The 20,000-nt window shown below is 44.7% G+C and overlaps 1 protein-coding gene across 2 annotated transcripts in view; it reads right to left on the bottom strand.

Moving 5' to 3' along the window:
* LOC132993527 (spectrin beta chain, non-erythrocytic 1-like) overlaps positions 1-20,000 on the bottom strand; it is a 52,538-nt gene that overhangs the window by 14,756 nt on the left and 17,782 nt on the right. For both annotated transcript variants that reach the window (XM_061063410.1, XM_061063417.1), the window contains 21 exons: positions 19,019-19,170; positions 17,888-18,061; positions 16,600-16,691; positions 15,854-15,934; positions 15,601-15,716; positions 14,254-14,366; positions 13,974-14,161; positions 13,336-13,453; positions 12,414-12,572; positions 12,025-12,327; positions 11,786-11,939; positions 10,829-11,699; positions 10,504-10,641; positions 4,279-5,035; positions 2,695-2,897; positions 2,478-2,568; positions 2,187-2,333; positions 1,504-1,767; positions 590-814; positions 406-495; positions 1-195 (listed from right to left, as the gene is read on the bottom strand). The exon at positions 1-195 is cut by the window's left edge and continues 84 nt beyond it. In XM_061063410.1, coding sequence (XP_060919393.1) covers positions 1-195; positions 406-495; positions 590-814; positions 1,504-1,767; positions 2,187-2,333; positions 2,478-2,568; positions 2,695-2,897; positions 4,279-5,035; positions 10,504-10,641; positions 10,829-11,699; positions 11,786-11,939; positions 12,025-12,327; positions 12,414-12,572; positions 13,336-13,453; positions 13,974-14,161; positions 14,254-14,366; positions 15,601-15,716; positions 15,854-15,934; positions 16,600-16,691; positions 17,888-18,061; positions 19,019-19,170 — 4,631 coding nt within the window. The remainder of the gene's footprint in view (positions 196-405; positions 496-589; positions 815-1,503; positions 1,768-2,186; positions 2,334-2,477; positions 2,569-2,694; positions 2,898-4,278; positions 5,036-10,503; positions 10,642-10,828; positions 11,700-11,785; positions 11,940-12,024; positions 12,328-12,413; positions 12,573-13,335; positions 13,454-13,973; positions 14,162-14,253; positions 14,367-15,600; positions 15,717-15,853; positions 15,935-16,599; positions 16,692-17,887; positions 18,062-19,018; positions 19,171-20,000) is intronic.

Raw genomic sequence — 20,000 nt, 5'->3', positions numbered from 1 at the left:
AGCTTTGTGCGCCTCCTCCAGGCGGCCGTGGCGACTCTCCGTCTCCTCCCTCACCCGTCTCCACAGCTCCTGCAGGTCGGCCAGACGCTGCCGGATCACCTCGCCGCTCAGCGACTCGTCCTGCAGGAGGCTGGCGCTGTGCTCCAGGAGGTCGTTGATCCGAGGCTGATGACCCTGGATCTCCTTCTGCAGAGTCTAAGGGGGCGGAGTCACACAGCAGATCAAATGGTTACTCTTTTATTTCTTTATTGATGTCAGACGCTGGACACAGAGAGGGGGGACCTGAACCCCGGATAACATCCTCCGTACAAGAGGCGCACAAACCAACTGCTAGGCCACTGATGCCGCAGTCTCACAGCTCATTGGCTGACATGCAGCAGCTGATGAAACATGAGGCTCTCTCACCTGGTTCTTCTTGATGAGCAGCTGGACCGTCTGCAGGTTGTTTCCGTGGTCAGTGGACGTGGCGACGGGCATCCTCTCCTGGACCCACAGCTGGAGGACGAGCAGAGAGAATAAACGTCTTCATTCAGAACCTTTAACATTCACTCTGACAGTGAGAAGTGTGCGGGGCTCAGGTGTTACGTACGATCTCATCCTCCAGGTCGCGGTTGAACTGGTGAACTTCTCGGGACGCCACCAGGAAGTTCCTGCGGCGTCTCAGCGGGTCCAGCAGCTCCTGGAACTTGTTCTCCACCAGCTGCCTGCGGCCGTCCACCTCCTCCGTGTCCTTGACCTCCTGACCCAGAGCCTTCACCTGGCTCTGCAGCTCCACCACCTCCCTCTGACGCACCTCCACCTGCTTCTCCAGCATCTGCAGACGAGACAAGACAGCTGTCATGATACTCCGCCAGCAGGGGGCGAGCAGCGCTCCTCCAGCAGGGGGCGTGCAGCGCTCCTCCAGCAGGGGGCGAGCAGCGCTCCTCCAGCAGGGGGCGAGCAGCGCTCCTCCAGCAGGGGGCGAGCAGCGCTCCTCCAGCAGGGGGCGTGCAGCGCTCCTCCAGCAGGGGGCGTGCAGCGCTCCTCCAGCAGGGGGCGAGCAGCGCTCCTCCAGCAGGGGGCGAGCAGCGCTCTTCCAGCAAGGGGCGAGCAGCGCTCCTCCAGCAGGGGGCGTGCAGCGCTCCTCCAGCAGGGGGCGTGCAGCGCTCCTCCAGCAGGGGGCGAGCAGCGCTCCTCCAGCAGGGGGCGTGCAGCGCTCCTCCAGCAGGGGGCGAGCAGCACTCTTCCAGCAGGGGGCGTGCAGCGCTCCTCCAGCAGGGGGCGTGCAGCGCTCCTCCAGCAGGGGGCGAGCAGCGCTCCTCCAGCAGGGGGCGTGCAGCGCTCCTCCAGCAGGGGGCGAGCAGCGCTCCTCCAGCAGGGGGCGTGCAGCGCTCCTCCAGCAGGGGGCGAGCAGCGCTCCTCCAGCAGGGGGCGCCTCTGAACTATTCTAGTTCTTCTACCTACCAGCAGTGAAGTCGACATAAACCTGTTGTTGTTGTTTCCATAGCAACGCTGTATTCGTACCTGTTGTTTTTTCAGCAGGATGTTGACGGACGTCAGGTCTTTGCCGTAGTCGTCGGACTGGATCTGACCCTCCAGACCGCCCATCCACTTGTCGAGGTCGGCGCAGCTCTGAGTGAACAGCTCCGCCTTGTTGGCGTCGAACAGACACTGAGCTTTGGTCTGCGTGGTCGACTCTAGCTCCGCCCACATGGCGTGCAGAGCGGACAGCTTCTCCTTCACCACGGCGTCCGTCTCCGGCTTCTCCGACACCAGCAGCATGCCGTCCTGCAGGACCAGGGGGCACAATGAGGACTCTAATGTTTGATGGCCTTTGACCCCCTTTTTACAACCGCCAACCGGAAACACGTTTTGAAATGTGTCAGAAATAAAGTTAGAAACACAGAAAACATCTGAAACACTTCCTGAGTCCCTTCAGGGTCAGGGTAAGGGTCAGGGTAAGGGTCAGGGTCAGGGTCAGGGTAAGGGTCAGGGTCAGGGTCAGGGTAAGGGTCAGGGTCAGGGTCAGGGTCAGGGTCAGGGTAAGGGTCAGGGTAAGGGTCAGGGTAAGGGTCAGGGTCAGGGTCAGGGTAAGGGTCAGGGTCAGGGTCAGGGTCAGGGTCAGGGTCAGGGTAAGGGTAAGGGTCAGGGTAAGGGTCAGGGTCAGGGTCAGGGTAAGGGTCAGGGTCAGGGTCAGTCCTCTTCACCTTCTGGATCTTGTCGAGCCACTCTTTGTTGGACTGCAGCTCGGCCATGAAGGCCTGGTGCTTCAGCCACTTGCTGTGCAGGTTCCTCGCCTCGTCGTACGTCATGTCCTGAGCTGTGAGCATCTTCTCATTGATCCACAGAGACAGCTGCACACACACACACACACACACACACACACACACACACACACACACACACACACACACACACACACACACACACATTAGAAATGTTTAATCAGATGATAAATGTGTGTGTGTGTGTGTGTGTGTGTGTGTGTGAGGACGGACCTCCTGACAGTCCTGCAGGAACTTCTGCAGGTCTCTGTTGTCCTTCAGTCTCATCAGCAGCTCCACTGCTGCCTCTCTGTTCTTCTTATGCCTGAAACACACACACACACACACACACACACACACACACACACACACATTGCTGCACACTGATTGGCTGTTCACCGATCACTATAAATCTGATGATGAAGACCACAGAGCAGCTTGTGGACCCGACCTGTCGTCGATGGAGGCGACCCTCTCCTGGATCTTTTCGGCGTTGATGTTCCCGTCGCTGGCCAGACGCCGGCCAGCCTCCACCACGCCGTTGATCTTGTCTTCGTTGGCGTCCATCGTGGTCATGAAGTCCTCCTGCTTCTTGATGGCGGCCTCGGCGGCCTCCAGGGTGGTGGGCATCTCGGTGTGAGCGAGGACGTACTCCTGCAGGGGAGACGAGGGGATCAGGATATCGTACTGAAACTACATGTCTGACCTCTCCACAGAGCAACCTTTTGTGTGCAGGGGCGTGTCCAGAGGGCCACCCCCCCAAACCCCACACTATGATTGGCTATATTAAAGTCAACCATTGGGGCGGAGTTAAAACAGGCTGTTTGTAGTTTTCTTTTTACATGTTTTCATTTTTTTTGTTGCCATTTTCTTGTTTTGCTTCAAAGTAGATTTGACTTGTAAAGACTGAAACCCCCCCTGCATTAGTCAGGACCCCAGTTGGGCCACCTCAGTCCAAAGGGTCTGGACACGCCCCCCCTTTGGTATAACAGTATTTAACCCTCAGGTTTAATTTACTACCCTCTTAAGTCACTAAGGACAAAAAACTGCTATAAAAATAGAACAGATTGATATCTTTTTCTACTTTTTTCTGCATAAATCTCTTAAACAACTTCAGCCCTGCTCAAAACTACCAAACATTCAATCATTATCAGGAATTTAACCCATTAAATGCCAGTTTGATTACTTGATGTCACTGTTGTTATTTATGAAAAGAAACCCCACAAAAATTAGTTATTTTCCATTTAACAAATATTTGCTGGCTGGGGGATTTTTTTTAAATCAGTCAATCAATATGTCAAAGATTATCCAAAATATTGACTTTGATGCATTGTTAGTTTTTGTGTAGCATCAGATTTAAAATGTAGTTCCCTGTTTGGACACTAGAGGGCGAAAATGTCCAGTTTACAAAAAACTGATATAACAATAGAACAGATTGATATTTCTTTCTACTTTTTTCTGCATAAATCTCTTAAACAACTCCAGCCCTGCTCAAAACTACCAAACATTATATATAAATATAAATATTTAACCCTTTAAATGCCAGAATCATGACATCAAACTGGCATTTAAAGGGTTAAATTCCTCAAAATGATTGAATGTTTGGTAGTTTTGAGCAGGGCTGAAGTTGTTTAAGAGATTTATGCAGAAAAAAGTAGAAAAAAATATCAATCTGTTCTATTTTTATATCAGTTTTTTGTAAGTGGACATTTGTCCTCAGTGACTTCAGAGGGTCGTAAACGTTGTTAAATGTAAATGTTTCAGTGTTCTATTGATATATTAAAACATTAAAATGTGCATTCAAAGATGTGTCAAGAGAGACTTTCTTATAAAACATGTGATCCATATGTCCTAACAGACAAAATGATGACCAGATGAAGAGGAGACATTTGACCAGACAAAAATGTCCATAATGAGTCATGAGGGTTAAAGTTCTGTAGCATGTTGGATCGTATTGAAGTTGACATATCTGTATGTTCTGGTTTTTCTTTGGGACATGTGGCGTGGTGACCTTGGATGTGGTCTTTGTGAGTACCTGGTTGTTGAGGAAGGCCTCGGCCTGCTTGGTGTCCCTCAGGAACAGCTGGTAGGCGTGGGACTGTGACAGCAGGTTCTGCCGATTCTCCCACATCTTGTGCAGTTCGTTCCAGCCGGTGTCGAGCGCCTGCAGCCGCTGACGCAGGAACATGTACTGAGCGTCCGTCTGGCCCTGCGTCACCATCTCCCCCATGTCCCGCATCTTCTGGTAGTCCTCCTCGTAGTTCTGGATCTCGTTCTTGATGCCCTCGTGCTGGGCCATGAGCTTCTCGGCCTCAGCCAGCGTGTTGGGCATGTCCTCGGAGGCGATGGCGGTCTGCGTGCGGGACAGCCACGACTGGAAGTCGTCCAGCTCGCGCAGGAACTGCTGCAGCTTCCGGGCCTCGCCCAGAGAATCCTCGCGGTTCTTCAGCGTGTTCTTCATCTCCTCCCACACCGCCGTGATCTCCGACAGGCGGCCCGTGATGGCCTTGGCCTGGTCCGGGTGCTCCTGGGCCAGGCGCTCCGCCTCGCCCCGCAGGTCGCCCAGTTTGTCCTCGATGGCGGCGAGGTCGCGCTCCATCCCGGTCAGTTTCCGCTGCAGCGCCATGACCCCCGTCAGGTCGTTCCCCAGCTCCTGGGTCGACTCGATGACTTTGGTCTTCTCTTTGATCCACGACTTGGTCTCGTTACAGTCCAGGTGGTAGTTCTGAACCCCGAGCGCCGAGTTCAAGGACTCCTTCTTCAGATCCACCAGGTCCCGGAACTGACTCCACCTACAGGCAGAGGAGGGTCATTACAGTTTCTAACAGCTGTGAGCTTCTGTCTTCAGGCACAAGGTTAAAAAATGATTTTATTACTCAGACCATCAAGCTTCTGATGACTGATAACGGGTTTTTTATTCTGGTTTTGATGATGGTTTTATCAGAATCAGGTTTATTACCAAGTACATTTACACATAAAGGAATTTGACTTGGTGTATTGGTGCTGAACAATTAACAAGGAAATAAAGCAGAACTAGAAACAACTTAAATAATACAGAAGAAGAAGATATTACAATATATAAAATAGAATTTAAAAATGTTAAATATAAAAAATGTACAAAAGGTGCAAAGTAGGAGCTTAGTGTGTGTAACTACTCACAGAGTGCGTACGGAACAATCATTTTATGGATGTTTTTTATAAATTCTCAGTCTTCTGTTGTTACTTGATGAACTCCTGTGTTTCTGTATTTAAGAAACATTCTGTGTTTCTGTATTTAAGAAACATTCTGTGTTTCTGTATTTAAGAAACATTCTGTGTTTCTGTATTTAAGAAACATTCTGTGTTTCTGTATTTAAGAAACATTCTGTATTTCTGTATTTAAGAAACATCCTGTGTTTCTGTATTTAAGAAACATTCTGTGTTTCTGTATTTAAGAAACATTCTGTGTTTCTGTATTTAAGAAACATTCTGTATTTCTGTATTTAAGAAACATTCTGTGTTTCTGTATTTAAGAAACATTCTGTATTTCTGTATTTCTGTATTTCTGTATTTAAGAAACATCCTGTATTTCTGTATTTCTGTATTTAAGAAACATTCTGTATTTCTGTATTTAAGAAACATTCTGTGTTTCTGTATTTAAGAAACATCCTGTATTTCTGTATTTCTGTATTTAAGAAACATTCTGTGTTTCTGTATTTCTGTATTTAAGAAACATTCTGTGTTTCTGTATTTAAGAAACATTCTGTGTTTCTGTATTTAAGAAACATTCTGTATTTCTGTATTTCTGTATTTCTGTATTTAAGAAACATCCTGTATTTCTGTATTTCTGTATTTAAGAAACATTCTGTGTTTCTGTATTTAAGAAACATTCTGTGTTTCTGTATTTAAGAAACATTCTGTATTTCTGTATTTCTGTATTTCTGTATTTAAGAAACATCCTGTATTTCTGTATTTCTGTATTTAAGAAACATTCTGTATTTCTGTATTTAAGAAACATTCTGTATTTCTGTATTTAAGAAACATTCTGTATTTCTGTATTTAAGAAACATTCTGTATTTCTGTATTTCTGTATTTCTGTATTTAAGAAACATTCTGTATTTCTGTATTTAAGAAACATTCTGTATTTCTGTATTTAAGAAACATTCTGTATTTCTGTATTTCTGTATTTAAGAAACATTCTGTATTTCTGTATTTAAGAAACATTCTGTATTTCTGTATTTAAGAAACATTCTGTATTTCTGTATTTAAGAAACATCCTGTATTTCTGTATTTCTGTATTTAAGAAACATTCTGTATTTCTGTATTTCTGTGTTTCTGTATTTCTGTATTTCTGTATTTAAGAAACATTCTGTATTTCTGTATTTCTGTATTTCTGTGTTTCTGTATTCCTGTATTTCTGTATTTAAGAAACATTCTGTATTTCTGTATTTCTGTATTTAAGAAACATTCTGTATTCCTGTATTTCTGTATTTAAGAAACATTCTGTATTTCTGTATTTCTGTGTTTCTGTATTTCTGTATTTCTGTATTTAAGAAACATTCTGTATTTCTGTATTTCTGTATTCCTGTATTTCTGTATTTCTGTATTTCTGTATTTAAGAAACATTCTGTATTTCTGTATTTCTGTATTTAAGAAACATTCTGTATTTCTGTATTTCTGTGTTTCTGTATTTCTGTATTTCTGTATTTAAGAAACATTCTGTATTTCTGTATTTCTGTATTCCTGTATTTCTGTGTTTCTGTATTTCTGTATTTAAGAAACATTCTGTGTTTCTGTATTTCTGTGTTTCTGTATTTCTGTGTTTCTGTGTTTCTGTATTTCTGTGTTTCTGTATTTCTGTGTTTCTGTATTTCTGTGTTTCTGTATTTCTGTATTTCTGTGTTTCTGTATTTCTGTGTTTCTGTATTTCTGTATTTCTGTGTTTCTGTATTTCTGTATTTAAGAAACATTCTGTGTTCCTGTATTTCTGTGTTTCTGTATTTCTGTGTTTCTGTGTTTCTGTATTTCTGTGTTTCTGTATTTCTGTGTTTCTGTATTTCTGTATTTCTGTATTCCTGTGTTTCTGTGTTTCTGTATTTCTGTATTTCTGTGTTTCTGTATTTCTGTATTTAAGAAACATTCTGTATTTCTGTATTTCTGTATTTCTGTATTTAAGAAACATTCTGTATTTCTGTATTTCTGTATTTAAGAAACATTCTGTATTTCTGTATTTCTGTATTTAAGAAACATTCTGTATTTCTGTATTCCTGTATTTCTGTATTTCTGTATTTCTGTATTTAAGAAACATTCTGTGTTTCTGTATTTCTGTATTTCTGTGTTTCTGTGTTTCTGTGTTTCTGTATTTCTGTGTTTCTGTATTTCTGTGTTTCTGTATTTCTGTGTTTCTGTATTCCTGTGTTTCTGTGTTTCTGTGTTTCTGTATTCCTGTGTTTCTGTGTTTCTGTATTTCTGTGTTTCTGTGTTTCTGTGTTTCTGTATTTCTGTGTTTCTGTGTTTCTGTATTTCTGTATTTCTGTGTTTCTGTATTCCTGTGTTTCTGTATTTCTGTATTTCTGTATTCCTGTGTTTCTGTGTTTCTGTGTTTCTGTATTTCTGTGTTTCTGTATTTCTGTGTTTCTGTATTTCTGTGTTTCTGTGTTTCTGTATTTCTGTGTTTCTGTGTTTCTGTATTTCTGTGTTTCTGTGTTTCTGTATTTCTGTATTCCTGTGTTTCTGTATTTCTGTATTTCTGTATTTCTGTGTTTCTGTATTTCTGTGTTTCTGTATTTCTGTATTTCTGTATTTCTGTGTTTCTGTATTTCTGTGTTTCTGTGTTTCTGTATTTCTGTGTTTCTGTGTTTCTGTATTTCTGTGTTTCTGTGTTTCTGTATTTCTGTGTTTCTGTATTTCTGTGTTTCTGTATTTCTGTGTTTCTGTATTTCTGTGTTTCTGTATTTCTGTATTTCTGTGTTTCTGTATTCCTGTGTTTCTGTATTCCTGTGTTTCTGTATTTCTGTGTTTCTGTATTCCTGTGTTTCTGTGTTTCTGTATTCCTGTGTTTCTGTATTTCTGTATTCCTGTGTTTCTGTGTTTCTGTGTTTCTGTATTTCTGTATTTCTGTGTTTCTGTATTCCTGTGTTTCTGTGTTTCTGTATTCCTGTGTTTCTGTATTTCTGTATTTCTGTGTTTCTGTATTTCTGTATTCCTGTGTTTCTGTATTTCTGTGTTTCTGTATTCCTGTGTTTCTGTGTTTCTGTGTTTCTGTGTTTCTGTATTTCTGTGTTTCTGTATTTCTGTATTCCTGTGTTTCTGTATTTCTGTGTTTCTGTATTCCTGTGTTTCTGTATTCCTGTGTTTCTGTATTTCTGTGTTTCTGTATTCCTGTGTTTCTGTATTTCTGTGTTTCTGTATTTCTGTGTTTCTGTATTTCTGTATTTCTGTATTTCTGTGTTTCTGTATTTCTGTGTTTCTGTATTTCTGTGTTTCTGTATTTCTGTATTTCTGTGTTTCTGTGTTTCTGTATTTCTGTGTTTCTGTATTTCTGTGTTTCTGTGTTTCTGTATTTCTGTATTCCTGTGTTTCTGTATTCCTGTGTTTCTGTATTTCTGTGTTTCTGTATTCCTGTGTTTCTGTGTTTCTGTGTTTCTGTATTTCTGTGTTTCTGTGTTTCTGTATTTCTGTATTTCTGTGTTTCTGTATTCCTGTGTTTCTGTATTTCTGTGTTTCTGTATTCCTGTGTTTCTGTGTTTCTGTGTTTCTGTATTCCTGTGTTTCTGTATTTCTGTGTTTCTGTGTTTCTGTATTTCTGTGTTTCTGTGTTTCTGTATTCCTGTGTTTCTGTATTTCTGTGTTTCTGTGTTTCTGTATTTCTGTATTTCTGTGTTTCTGTATTCCTGTGTTTCTGTATTTCTGTGTTTCTGTATTCCTGTGTTTCTGTATTTCTGTATTTCTGTGTTTCTGTATTCCTGTGTTTCTGTATTTCTGTGTTTCTGTATTCCTGTGTTTCTGTATTTCTGTATTTCTGTGTTTCTGTGTTTCTGTGTTTCTGTGTTTCTGTATTCCTGTATTTCTGTATTTCTGTATTTCTGTGTTTCTGTGTTTCTGTGTTTCTGTGTTTCTGTATTCCTGTGTTTCTGTGTTTCTGTATTTCTGTGTTTCTGTATTTCTGTGTTTCTGTATTCCTGTGTTTCTGTGTTTCTGTGTTTCTGTATTTCTGTGTTTCTGTATTTCTGTGTTTCTGTATTTCTGTGTTTCTGTATTTCTGTATTTCTGTGTTTCTGTATTCCTGTGTTTCTGTGTTTCTGTGTTTCTGTATTTCTGTGTTTCTGTATTTCTGTATTTCTGTGTTTCTGTATTTCTGTGTTTCTGTATTTCTGTGTTTCTGTATTCCTGTGTTTCTGTGTTTCTGTATTCCTGTGTTTCTGTATTTCTGTGTTTCTGTATTTCTGTGTTTCTGTATTCCTGTGTTTCTGTGTTTCTGTGTTTCTGTATTTCTGTGTTTCTGTATTTCTGTGTTTCTGTATTCCTGTGTTTCTGTGTTTCTGTATTTCTGTATTCCTGTGTTTCTGTGTTTCTGTATTCCTGTATTTCTGTATTCCTGTATTTCTGTATTCCTGTGTTTCTGTATTTCTGTATTTCTGTGTTTCTGTATTCCTGTGTTTCTGTGTTTCTGTATTTCTGTGTTTCTGTATTTCTGTATTCCTGTGTTTCTGTGTTTCTGTGTTTCTGTATTTCTGTATTCCTGTATTTCTGTATTCCTGTGTTTCTGTATTCCTGTGTTTCTGTGTTTCTGTATTTCTGTATTTCTGTATTTCTGTATTTCTGTGTTTCTGTGTTTCTGTATTTCTGTGTTTCTGTATTTCTGTGTTTCTGTATTTCTGTGTTTCTGTGTTTCTGTATTTCTGTGTTTCTGTATTTCTGTATTTCTGTGTTTCTGTATTTCTGTGTTTCTGTATTCCTGTGTTTCTGTATTTCTGTGTTTCTGTGTTTCTGTATTTCTGTGTTTCTGTATTTCTGTATTTCTGTATTTCTGTATTCCTGTGTTTCTGTATTTCTGTGTTTCTGTATTTCTGTGTTTCTGTGTTTCTGTATTTCTGTGTTTCTGTGTTTCTGTATTTCTGTATTTCTGTGTTTCTGTATTCCTGTGTCTGTTGTTTCTATTGTCTGATGTGGATGTTGTTTTTTTGTTTTTTGTTGTTTTTTTTTCTCATAGTTGTTCTCACCCGGCTGAGAAACTAATTTCCCCTCGGGGACAATAAAAGTAGAAAGTTGAAGTGTGTACCTGTTGTTGAGTTTGTCCTGCTGGCTCTTGATCTCTCTCTCACTCGGGTGTCCATTGTGCATCAGCTGGCGAGCGATCTGGTTGACCACGGCGACCCGGGACGCTTGATTGTTCATCTCGGGCTCCAGACTCTCGAACCTGTAAAGACACAGCGATCATGAAAACACAAACAACAACAAACAAACAAGTTATTACAGAAGAAGATGTTGGATCGCTCACAAACTTTGTTTCTTCTGTTTCTGGATGCTGCACATTTAATGCACATGTTAAATAACTGACAGCTCATATTCTTCTTCAGTGTTTCCCTGTGTGCGGTGTGTCGTACCGGTGCTGCACGACCTCCAGGTCCTCCAGCTTCTCGGGGATCTCCATGCTGTTCAGCCACTGCTCCTTCTCGTCGATCCACACCTCGCAGGCGTTGGCCTCGCTGAACATTTTGTAGAGCGCCAGCGCGTCCTGCAGCGCCTGCTTCCTGAGCTTGGTCAGCTCCGACACCTCCCTGTAGCGCTCCTCGATGCCCGCCAGTCGACCGCGCACCTCCTCTGACTCCGCCTCCTCTTTGGGGAGGGCGGCGGCCTGCTCGTGCAGCGAGTCGATGACCGGGCGGTAGCTGGCCACCTCCGCCGCCGCGTCTTTGTGCTTCCTGACCAGCGCCTGTGTGGAGAACTCGTCGTGGCCCGTCTCGCCGCTGGAGACGATCCGCAGTGCGTCCAGAGTCCAGGCGTCCACGTCGTCAGCGTCCGCCTGGAACTGGTGCAGAGCGAGCGCCTCCTCCAGCCTCGTCTTCCTCACCGCCGCCAGCTGCTCGAGCCCCGCCCACTGAGCCTTCAGGTCGGCGATGCGATCCTGGATCTTTGCGGCGGCGAAGTGTCCCGCCTCCACCATGGCCTCGCCCTCCGCCACGGAGTGCTGGAGGTGACTGGCGCGGCCGCTCATCTCGTCCTCGAGGGCGCGCTGCTGGCTGAGGAGGCGCAGTGCCCCCGTCAGGTCCTTACCGTGCTCCACAGACGACAGGATCTGCTCCTTCTCCCTGATCCAGCCCTCCTCCTCCGCCATCTCCCAGAAGAACTTCCAGAGGCGGCGGGACTCCTCCAGACGGGCACGGCGCTCGGCGGCGAGCTGGGTCAGCTCCTGGTAGCAGAACTCCAGGTGAGAGACCCGGTCCTGGATCACCATGGGGTCGCACGGCTTGTAACCTGGACAGGAAGGAAGGCGGTTATCAGGACGGGAACATCTCATTCATGGAACGGACTCAACACACAAAGAAGAACACGCCGCTCACCGTCGTCGTTAACCGAGTACTTGTTGGCGTTGGTGGAGACGGCCTTCACCCGGTCGGCCTGGATGGCGATGTCAGCCTCCACCAGGGCGTGTTTCTGCAGCAGATCCTCCACACCAAGCAGATGTTTTCCATAATCCTGAGACAGCAGCAACATCTGGAAAAAAAACCCAAGCAGAGAGACTCTTAAAGATGGAAATCCACGTGACCCTGAATGCAGCACGCCGCGGTCGGGTTTGTACCTTCATCTCGTCCATCCAGTCCATGATGTAGAGCATCTCCTGGAAGACCCTCTGCAGACCCAGGTTCATCTCCAGCCTCTGCCTGCGGGCCTTCAGCAGCTCCAGCAGGTACTCCCACAGCCGGATCACGTTGTCCTTCCTGGCCGTGACGCGTTTGATGTCGTGGTAATGCTCCACCTCCAGCTCCCTCGCCACGGAGACCACGGCCTGCACGCGCTCTTCGTACGCCGTGATATCCGTCTCGATCGCCTCGTGTTTCTTGGTGGCCGCCTCGACGGCCTGCAGGTCGAACCCAAAGTTGTCCTGGAGAGAGACGAAGAACGTTCATGAACAAAAAAGAAAAGAGGAAATCTTCACTTCTTCTAAAACACACCTGAGCTCCGTCTCACCTGCGACACCAGCCGCTGGTTCTCGCTCAGCCACGTCTCTCTCATGGCGGCCTTGCGGTCGAAGCGTCTGGCCAGCTGTTCCAGTTTCTCCTGACGGATCAGCTCGGTCCTCAGAGCCAGCTCCCTCTCGTGCTCCGCCTTCTCCAGTCGCTCCCAGGCCTGCAGGTCGGAGGTCACATCAGTTACCATAGCAACGTCTTCAAAGGCTTTTTTTAAAGTCTCAAAATATTCACTTTACAAACGTTAGCAACACATGTTCCCTGAAGTTTAGAGAACATTATTCACACTCACAACACAGATCACATGTTTGATGTTTCAGAGACTTGATGATTGTGATGTTTGAGAGCAGCTCTGACCTGCAGAGTATAGTTTACACTGCACATAACCTTCATTACTGAACAGACTTCCTGTTCGTCCCCCTTTCCGCCGGGACTTAGGAAAGACAGGTGCAGAAAGTCTGAGTGTCTTTGTCCATAATGCGTTCCTAAAAATGTTATTTTTCTTATAAATTGATCATTTACTGCAACATGTGAACCACAGAACCGGGGCTTACTGTTTCTGAATCAAACGAAAAGAAAAACAAGATGCAGAGGGTCGGTTTTCATCAGTTAAAGTCTGATCTTACAGGTTTTACACACTCAGTCCATTTAGACCGTATTATGTCAAACTTTTCTTGTTGTACTCTGAGGGAGAATGTTATCTTTTCCATGACGTCCATGTATCATTTCCATCCATTCCTCTACGGTGGGCGGGTCTACTTTTAACCATTTTCTCGTTATGGCTTTTTTTACTTACTGCCAATAGTATGCAGAGTCATTTTCTGTCATTCATGCTCCAATAGATCAATAAATAAATATATCAATAAATCACCCAGATACACAGTTTCACACTTAAAGGCATGTTCCAGCCAAGCAGCTCTGACCTTGTTGATGTCTGAGATGAGTTTCCCCTCTCGGGGCATGTACACCTTCTGATTGTTGGCTCTCATCTTACTCTGGATGGTGAAGAGGAGGACCTCCAGGTTTCCTTTCTCTGTGAACCTGAAGGAAGACAAGACACCAGGTGTTAAAAGTCTTTATATGTGATTTGTTGATCCAGCAGATGTCGCCCTTGAGCACCAGCATGAAACCAAAACAACTCACGCTGCATTGTTGTGTTAGCATGCTAATGCTAGCGATCTTTATTCTGCTCGTATCTTCACACTGCATGTAAATTTACCTGAAATGAGCGTGATCTAGAAACACAGTTAAGCAGTGAGTACAGTATGTTATTCTTCTTTTCTCTAGTCCCTCAATTAAACAACTTTTATACACGAGGGGAGGAGTCAGCTGGCCGTCCGGGCGATGTAAACAAAGTGAAGATAGGACTCTGAAAACTCTGAAAACATCACAGACAGTGGGACTCGGGTGTTACACCCATTGTAGACAGTCATGACTCACAGAGTTATTTTCAGAGGAGATACTTGATTTATATATTTAAGTGTGAAAAATCACATATTAAGACTTTAAGAGGAGGTGAGATCTGGGGACTGAGAGGAGGAGGGGGTCTGAAGGGGCTCACTTTGGAGGTTTCTCTACAGTCCTGTAGGTGTTGAAGGCCTGGAGCTGCTGCTGCACGCCCAGCAGAGAGTTGGCGAACTTCCTGTTGTTGAGGATGATGATGGTCTGTTCGATCCACTCCAGCAGGTCGGAGGCCAGAGACTCGTACTTCTCGACCATCTTCTCCGTCTCGATGGCGTTGTCCAACACCTGGACACACAAACAGAAGGCTGCTGTCACCGTCATCACGGACAGTTACACGTTACACCAGGTGATGTTTAAGTCTGAATACGTTTTCTGACCTTTCCGATTCGTTTGCCCTCGACCTTCAGAGCCTTCATCTTGGAGAAGTAGTGATAATACGTCACCACGTAGGTGATGACGGACTTCTCGTCAGGATGGTCCACGCTGATATCTGAAACCAAAAAAAACAACATGAACAACGAAGACTCAGTGAAGATCATCTTCAGGTCAGGTTTAACTAATCCTGACTTTAGGATAAGGTCATCTTCAGAGGCCCGTTTCAGAAAGCAGGTTTAGTGCAAACACTGAACTTAGGGGAACTCAAAGCTCCCTCAAACCTGAGAAAGAGTGGTAACTCAAGTCTGTTACTATGGCAACTGAGCCTGTCAATGAACCCCGAGTTTCTATCTGTCTCCAGCCACTCTTTGTCACCTGTTGCCATGGTGAATCGTAGTATCAGGGGCTCCATTAATGTTGGCTTTTAGTTTGCTCTACTCAGAGTTGATTGAAAAAACTCAGGTTAAGTTAATCTTGATTTCAGGTTAAATTAATCTTGATTTCAGGTTCAGTTGATCTTGACTTCAGGTTAAATTAATCTTGATTTCAGGTTCAGTTGATCTTGACTTCAGGTTAAATTAATCTTGATTTCAGGTTCAGTTAATCTTGACTTCAGGTTAAATTAATCTTGATTTCAGGTTCAGTTGATCTTGACTTCAGGTTAAATTAATCTTGATTTGAGGTTAAATTCATCTTGACTTTAGGTTAAATTAATCTTAATTTGAGGTTAAATTAATCTTAATTTGAGGTTGGGCGGCAGTAGCTCAGTCTGTAGGGACTTGGGTTGGGAATCGGAGGGTCACCGGTTCAAGTCCCAGCACGGACCAAGTCCGGAAATTGGTCTGGTAGCTGGAGAGGTGCCAGGCCACTTCCTGAGCACTGCCGAGGTGCCCTTGAGCAAGGCACCTAACCCCCCCCCCCACCAGCTCAGGAGCGCCCACTGTGGGCAGCTCCCTCACTCTGAGACCTCTCCATTAATACATGTCCATAGGATCCTGTTTGTGCATGTGTGTGTATTTCAGCCTGTGTTTGTGTAGCATGTTCATTAGACAGAGTGTAAAAACGAATTTCCCCTCGCGGGATCAATAAAGTATAAATTATTATTATTATTAAATTAATCTTGATTCAGGTTCAGTTGATCTTGACTTCAGGTTAAATTTATCTTGACTTCAGGTTAAATTAATCTTGATTTCAGGTTCAGTTGATCTTTACTTCAGGTTAAATTAATCTTGACTTCAGGTTAAATTAATCTTGATTTCAGGTATAGTTGATCTTGACTTTAGGTTTAGTTCATCTTGACTTCAGGTTAAGTTCATCTTGAGTTCAGGTTTAATGAATCTTTCTCTCACCCTCGGGGTCGAGCAGCTTGGTGAGGCCCAGGTGTTGCTCTGCCAGGTTGAAGGCGTTCTGCAGGTTGTAGTGAGCGTTGGACTTCTTCAGTTTGTCAAAATCGATCAGATCGGGTCTGAAAACCAAAAACAGAAAACTTTATATAAACAACAGTCAACACACAGAAAAGGTTTGAGAGGGAAGATAACGTTTTCAGATCATGAGAGTTGTTTTGTTCGTTGGAATGAGAGGGTGGTTGAGATTTGAGGTTACCTGTGTTTGTGGATGAGGGCGTTGAAGGCCATGCCGTCTCTCCAGCTGGTTGAGAAGTTGTGGATGTTCACGTTGGGATACCTGAGGACAATAAACACATGGTTTAATCTCAGTTTGAGGAAAAACTAGACAGCACACTAAGTATGAGAAGCAGTCGCAGCATCCAGGTCTGAAAAGTGAAAGCACAGCATTCTCTCTAGTGTCCAGCAGGGGGCGAGCTTCTATAGAAGTCTATGATTTAATGTTCCTACTTCTCTGCTGATTTATTCCCTCAGTAAACATTCTCCTGATGAGTTCATGTTCTCAATCTCTAGTTTCAAGTCTCTTCAACACAGCATTTAGTAAATTATGGTCAAACAGACCAGAAAGAGGGGGAGGAGTTAGGGCGGGGCTACCTGTGATTGACAGGTCACTACCATGGTGGACTGCAAATTGTCTTGTTCAGCATTTAGTCGTACTAAAAGAAGCCCTAAAGGAGATGGCTGTACATGCTCCCAGTATTATGTCAAAGGAAGTGACCTTATTTGGACAAGAGGGCGGAGCTTGTAAGTCATAAAATTAAAAATAGTTGTTTGTCTGTCGGTGGTCTGATAGATGTGTAGATTGTGGTGGTCTGATTCGCACACACTGGGCTGTCAGTGTGTGTGCCGGCTGTATTGGACATGTGAAGTATGGTTGGAAGGTCACCTTAATGCAGACTGAATGACGGAGTCAGGCTGCACATGACAACAGAACAGAACCCTCACCCTGCTGTCTTCATCTGACACCACAGCAGAAGAGCGTCTTTAGCCGATCTCTTCTCTTTGTTGTCTTCAGTCTCCACACTGATGTCCTGAATCTGAGAACAAAAACACACCACAGTCACACCTAACACACACACACACACACTCAAAAACTAACTGATAGAGGCAAAACTAGACCAGCAAGTCCTGTGACCTGTGAGGTAAAGTCTAGGCTCAAACGTGCTCAAACTAGGATCAATATTGGAGATGCTTTTGAAAAATGGAGAGAGGTTAGAACACAGAAAGGTTTACAGACCCATGCAGAGCTGGATAAACACTGAAGCTTCAGAGTCCACCACATGGTGACCTGAGTGAGCATGGACTCTAGAGAGGGGGGGGGGGGGGAGACAGCTCTCTATGATGTTTAGAGTTTAGACTGCAGTACCCATTTTAAACATTAAGGGCCAGAGGTACATACTGCTCCTTTAAAGAATTATAAACAAGTTTTAAAAGTACCAGAAACATTTGTTATTGATGTATTTCAATACGGCATAAACATCGACGGACGTCTCTCTAAATTAATTGGTTCAAATAAATAATAAAACTCTGACATCGAGGGAAGAAGGACTTGTGGAATGTTCCAGTTTTTAAAAAAAGCTCCTAGGATCTGATTGGTGGAGGACGTTGAGCCTGAGAGGACGACTTCAGGGTAAACAAATCCCTCTGAACTTGAAGGTTCTCAGCAGCAGCTCTGATTGGACGACTCTCAGAGAGGGCGGGAGCTGATTGGTCAGACTACAGACACACAGGACTGTGTGATGACGTCCAGACTGGGTTACCACGACGACTGTCGGCAGTCAGTAAAAAATGGACTTTAACCCGAGCTGTTTAATAACTGACAAAGAGGCTGTCGGCCAATCACAAGCCAGCATGTTAATGAGTTATGAAATGGGCTCTTTAGGAATGCTTTCATCTTCTTTTTTATTATTTCACTTTTATCATTGTTTGTGATCTTATTTAGCATTTCTTTTAGTATGCCCCTAAAAGTGGAGAAAGGGCTTTCAAAAATCATTACACTCTGTTCTTATTTCAGGGGTCACGCTTTCACCCTCGTTCAGAATGGGCAGGTAACATGACACCTGTCCTGACAAGGCGTGTCATGATGTCAGATTACTGAACTGAAAAAAAACCTCTAAACTTTATTTTTTACTGTTTGATCATTAAAAAGAGATTGTATCGTTTAAGATGGAACCGAACATTTTGACGACCTCAGTCCCGACGCCTCAGGTCCTCCCAGGTGCTGAGTGGTTACCTGGAAGCGGAGGATGATGGTCCAGATGAGGCCCAGAGTCAGACGGTGGTTTCCATCCACGATGTCGTGTGAGCCCATGTTCTCCAGGTGAACCCGTTGCTCCTTCAGGAACTGCAGAGCTTTGTCCACGTTCTCCAGACAGTGGATACGCATCCGGCCTTTAGTGGGCTTGGGCTGGACGCAGAGAAACCACAGAAGAAGAAGAAACAACAGAAGAAGAAACAGAGAGGATTAATGAGCTGCAGTTCCTCTGATGACCACCAGAGGGTGCTGTGATCAAACAGCGAGAGGTTGACAAGAAAGATAAAACCTCCATCTTTACGCTCTACAAACTAACAGGAAGTACTGAATGTCTGATGTCAGTCTGAGGGGAGCTTTTCACAATAAAAGACCCGGAACAAGGTCTGCTTTATGCAGGATGTGGAGAAAACTGACCGTCCACTCGACCCTGAACGCAGCACAGGAAGGGAATGAACTGTGAAGTGTCCTTGGTCTGCCGGGGGGGTCGGACCACCCACCCACACACACCTTATCAGGGTCACGAAGTGCATCAGCTCAGTCCGGTTTTATGTTTGACTGAAGAAAACAGGAAGTTGGACACACCTGGAGCTGTTCACACACTGCTGTCTCTCTCTCTTTCTGTCTCTCTCTGTCTCTCTCTCTCTCTCTCTCTGTCTCTCTCTGTCTCTCTCTCTGTCTCTCTCTCTCTCTCTGTCTCTCTCTGTCTCTCTGTCTCTCTCTGTCTCTCTCTCTCTCTCTCTCTCTCTCTCTCTGTCTCTCTCTCTCTGTCTCTCTCTCTCTGTCTCTCTCTCTCTCTCTCTGTCTCTCTCTCTGTCTCTCTCTGTCTCTCTCTCTCTGTCTCTCCCTCTCTCTCTCTCTCTGTCTCTCTCTCCCTCTCTCTCTCTCTGTCTCTCCCTCTCTCTCTCTCTGTCTCTCTCTCTCTCTCTCGCTGTCTCTCTCTCTGTCTCTCACTCTCTCTCTCTCTGTGTGGGTGTGGCTTGACAGAGGGTCACTTCCTGGTGAAGGCGGGGCTTGTTAATGACGAAAAATCTAACAATTTAGGCATGGCCTGATAGTTTGTGTGGTGTGTACAGTGTGTACAGTGTGTACAGTGTGTAGTGTGTATTGTACCAGTCTCTCTCCTGACAGGACCTCCAGCAGTTTGATGAGCATGCGTCCGTCTCTCAGGTCCATGTACAGGTCTGTGATCCTGCAGGACACTCTGGACAGGTGAGAGTTGATCCACTTAGTGAACGTCTTCTTCTGCACCGCCTCACGCTCATCTACACACACACACACACACACACACACACACACACACACACACACACACACACACACACACACACACACACACACACACACACACACACACACACACACACACACACACACACACACACACACACACACACACACACACACACACACACACACACACACACACACACACACACACACACACACACACACACAGAAAAAGAAACAGAGTTAGAGCCACACAGCTGGACAGTTTGTCCACGTGTACGGACCACAGTGTGTATAAAACATGGACGTCCTCTCAGTGATGTCAAACGTTTGCAGTCACCATGTTGGAAATGCTAACTCCAAGCTAACATGGAGGAACTGCAGCTGTAAAGTTAGACATTTTAACATAGAGCTCTATGGGGACTGACTCACTGCAGGAGACAGACTCTAGTGGACACTGGAGGAACTGCAGCTGTAAAGTTAGACATTTTAACATAGAGCTCTATGAGCTCGATGTCATCGCTGAATTCAGGCGCGGTCACATTCCTGGATGACGACGACTTCAAACATGAACGCTGAGTTTCTGTGTGTGATCGTCATGGCAACACATTCGGCGTCAGTCTGTAAGATCAAACACCTGAACCCTAAACGGCTTGTTCTGCGTAAGCCGCTGAAACATAGACTCTCTTCTCCCAGACCTGGAGAGCAGCCCTCCCCTGGCAGCCCTCCAGCGTTCTGCCCCCCCCCCCTGAAGGCTCACCAATCAGAAGAGAGAGAGTGGGCACATGGGGAGGGGGGGTCTTAAAGAGACAGCAGCTGACTCCAGTCTCAGATAAATCAGATCATTAAAGCTGCTCTAAAGGTC

This window comes from Labrus mixtus, chromosome 2 (genome assembly GCF_963584025.1).
Source record: "Labrus mixtus chromosome 2, fLabMix1.1, whole genome shotgun sequence".
NCBI classification, from domain to species: domain Eukaryota; kingdom Metazoa; phylum Chordata; class Actinopteri; order Labriformes; family Labridae; genus Labrus; species Labrus mixtus.
This window is presented reverse-complemented; position numbering and strand designations above follow the sequence as displayed.